We start from the raw sequence: 3,309 nt of genomic DNA on the forward strand, positions 1-3,309 counted from the left end.
AAGGGCAGGGAAAATTCATCCCGAAAAGAAGAAGTGTTCTAAGTTCGATGGTGTGTTGTCGTCGTCCCCCCCACGTGACTGCGGTTTTGGAAGAGCATCTTTGCAGCGGTAACTAGTGAACATGAAGTCCCCCGGACATAGGTTGGGCGCTAACTCAAGATGACTAGTGTCCTTAGGCATGCAGGACAAGAGGGAGATAGAAATGTAGAGGAAGACTGTCTTGTGCGGATGGATCAGAGAGCAGAGTGTGGCTGCCACAGGCCAGGAGTGCCCAGGGCTGCTGGGACCCATGAGGAGTTAGGAAGAGGTAAGAACAGCTCTTCCTGTAGGGCAGGGGTTCTCAGCCTTCCTAATGCCTCAACCCTTGAAGACAGTTCATGTGGGGGGTGACCCCCAACCATAAAATTTTCGTTGCTACTTCAATACTGTCATTTTGCTACTGTTATAAATCGGGACCCCTGTGAAAGGGTTGTTCAACCCCCCCCAAAGGGGTCATGACCCACAGGTTGAGAACCACTGCTGTAGGCCCTCCAGTGAGAGCAGGCCCTGCCAACACCCAGGCTTGAACCTGCAGCCTCCCCAGCTGCAGACAGGACACTGTGTTCAGCTCCTGGTACTTTGTGACATCAGCCCTTAGGAGTAGGACAGCCGGCTGAGACTGTCACAGCACCTGGCAGAGGAATTCCACTCGGGAGTGACATGAAGCCCCCTGATGCTGATCGGGGGTCTCTTGTGATTGGTACCCCTCCCCCAAGACATTCATGTAGAACAGAGGTGGGCAAACTGCAGCTCCACAGCCATATGGGACTCTTCCGGGAGGTACGTGCGGCTGAAGTAAAACTGAACATGAAAAATATATTTATGGCCCTCGAAATAAGTTTAAATTACTGTGAGGGTCGGGATTGGCTCTTCCGTCTCAAAAGTTTGCAGACTGCTGATTTAGAACGATGATTTTCATCCTTCAAAGGGGATCTTACAGGGGCGCCCTTGCAGGCGGAAGCCAGGCTGTGAGCCAACAGCCAGAAGATACTATGCAGTTTGCTCTAAAGCAATGGTTCTCCACCTGTGGGTTCTCCACCTGTGGGTCGCAACCTCTTTGGGGGTTGAACAACCATCGGAAAACACAGATTTCTGATGGTCTTAGGAACCGGGACACATGCTCCTCTATGCATCTCCGGGCGGGTCCGCCCACCTGCAGATAAGCCCACCTACAAGTACCTGGCTTGAAGACTGTTACCCATGTTCCACCATGCTTCAAGACAACATTTCATTGAGCTGTCATTAGAAATCAATATTTCACAATACAGAATTACATAGTGTTTCTGTGATTAATCACTATGCTTTCATGATGTTCAATTTGTAACAATGAAAATACATCCCGTGTATCAGATATTTACATGACGATTCATCACAGTGGCAAAATGACAGTTAGGAAGTAGCAACGAAAACAATTTTATGGTTGGGGGTCACCACCACATGAGGAGCTGTGTTAAAGGGTCGCGGCATAAGGAAGGTTGAGAACCACTGCTCTCAAGACTCTGTTTTAAAGAGTCTGGTCAAGGTGGTCTGTTCTGTTCCCACCCCTTCAACCCCGTGCCCCCTCTTCAGACACCTACCCAGGGCGTTTAGAGCACAGGCGGAAATGAGCGACCCACCTCCTTAATCAGATTGGCCACGTAGAGAGCGGTGAGTGGTGTCTGCTCAGCTACCTTCATCACAACCACGTTGCCAGTTGCCAGGGCCGGGCCCAGTTTCCATGCTTGCATCAGGAGCGGGAAGTTCCACTGCAAAGTACCACAGCCCCCCCGGGAACAGACGCCCCCTCAGAGAGCTTCAGCAGCCAGCAGCACCCCACAGCAGGAAGGTGGGCTCGGTGTTCTTAGAAACCCAGGTGCTCCCCACACAATGGAAGACAGATGCACGAGGCAGGACTGATGAATAATAGCAACGGGGATGTACTACTGCCTTCTCTGTACCTGGCACCAGGCGAATCCCTTATTAGGCCACCCACTCAACCCTCCGTCCCCACCTAAGGCAGGACCCTGTTCACTGCCACGTTCAGAGGAGGAAACTGAGGCGTGTCGGGATCTGGGCCTCCTGGTTTCAACCCACTCAGCCCCACACGTTTGCAATGAGTCTGTCTGCAATTGGGGGATCTCACTTCTAGTTTCCAGGCAAAGAAAGGCCATGTCACCCAGAGGGCCGGCACTCACAGGGATGATCTGCCCACACACGCCCACCGGCTCATGACGGGTGTAGCTGAAGAAGTCCCCATCAATAGGAATGGTTTTCCCATGGTACTTATCGGCCCAGCCTGCATAATACCTTAAAAAAAAAAAAAAGGAAAAGACAAATAAAATAGCTACAATCAATCAACAAGTATGAGGGAACTCTGGCAGAAAATCATGTGGCTAAAACAACACCAACCAAGACTCAGGCAAACTAGCAGCAACTTGCACCGATCTGATTGAGATTTGCTAACCATCGCCCTGGCTTTGGGCTTATTTCCCAGGGAGACTTAAATAACCACTCTTCACTAAGCAACCACTGAGCATCAGAATCCGAAGCAGTGCTTGTTAAAAACACCTCATTCCTACTGCCTAGCCAGGACTGATGCCCGAGATGCTGTATCTTAGACACCCAGGCTGTTAAGGCATTGCGAACACAGCATCAGCCCAGCGCCAATCCACCAGCCAGCGGCTGAGAACCTCAAACTGAATCCGGCACAGATATATGCAGAGCTCTGGGCTACACACCAATCAGCCACAGAAGTGAAAGAGAGCATCACTGAAGCCCCATCATCCAGCCGGCATAAAGCCCATTCCAAGCCATGGAGACGCCGTGGCCAGCAACGACACAACTGCCCCGTCCGGCACCATCTTCACCGCCACGGTCTGCTCGCATCCACGGCATAGTTGTGAGGGCCTTCCGACCTAGGGAGCTCCTCCTCCAGCGCTGCCTTAGAGGACTCTCACTTTCTGCCTCCTCTTTTTTAAGTCAGGAAGCTCTGCTGAAACCCGTCCACCCTGGGTGACACTGCTGGTATTTCAAGTCCCACTGGCATCACAGCATCAGGAAAGCCTACACTACAGTGTGACACACTGAGAGACGGGTGGGTCTAGACATAGAGGAACACAAGGGACAGGAAACCACTGCAAAGGGGAGCTGGGGAAAAGAAGAGCCCTAGGTTTGCAGGGTGATGGCTTCCGTTTGGGCAGGGGGGTGATGGGACCACTCCTGCCGGCTGACGTCGAGGACAAAGTCCAGCCACGGATGGCCCGACTTCAAAGAAGTCAGACTGTAGGAATT

General features: G+C 51.9%; 1 protein-coding gene across 1 annotated transcript in view; it reads right to left on the reverse strand.

Moving 5' to 3' along the window:
• The window catches only part of ALDH2 (aldehyde dehydrogenase 2 family member), a 19,381-nt gene that overhangs the window by 7,948 nt on the left and 8,124 nt on the right, over window positions 1-3,309 (reverse strand). Inside the window, exons 4-5 of the mRNA XM_045296713.1 lie at window positions 2,214-2,325; window positions 1,656-1,784 (exon numbers count right to left, since the gene is read on the reverse strand). Of these exons, the coding sequence (XP_045152648.1) occupies window positions 1,656-1,784; window positions 2,214-2,325 (241 nt within the window). The remainder of the gene's footprint in view (window positions 1-1,655; window positions 1,785-2,213; window positions 2,326-3,309) is intronic.

This window comes from Echinops telfairi, unplaced genomic scaffold (genome assembly GCF_000313985.2).
Source record: "Echinops telfairi isolate 266 unplaced genomic scaffold, ASM31398v2 ScPeMD7_7412;HRSCAF=8450, whole genome shotgun sequence".
Taxonomy (NCBI): Eukaryota; Metazoa; Chordata; class Mammalia; order Afrosoricida; family Tenrecidae; genus Echinops; species Echinops telfairi.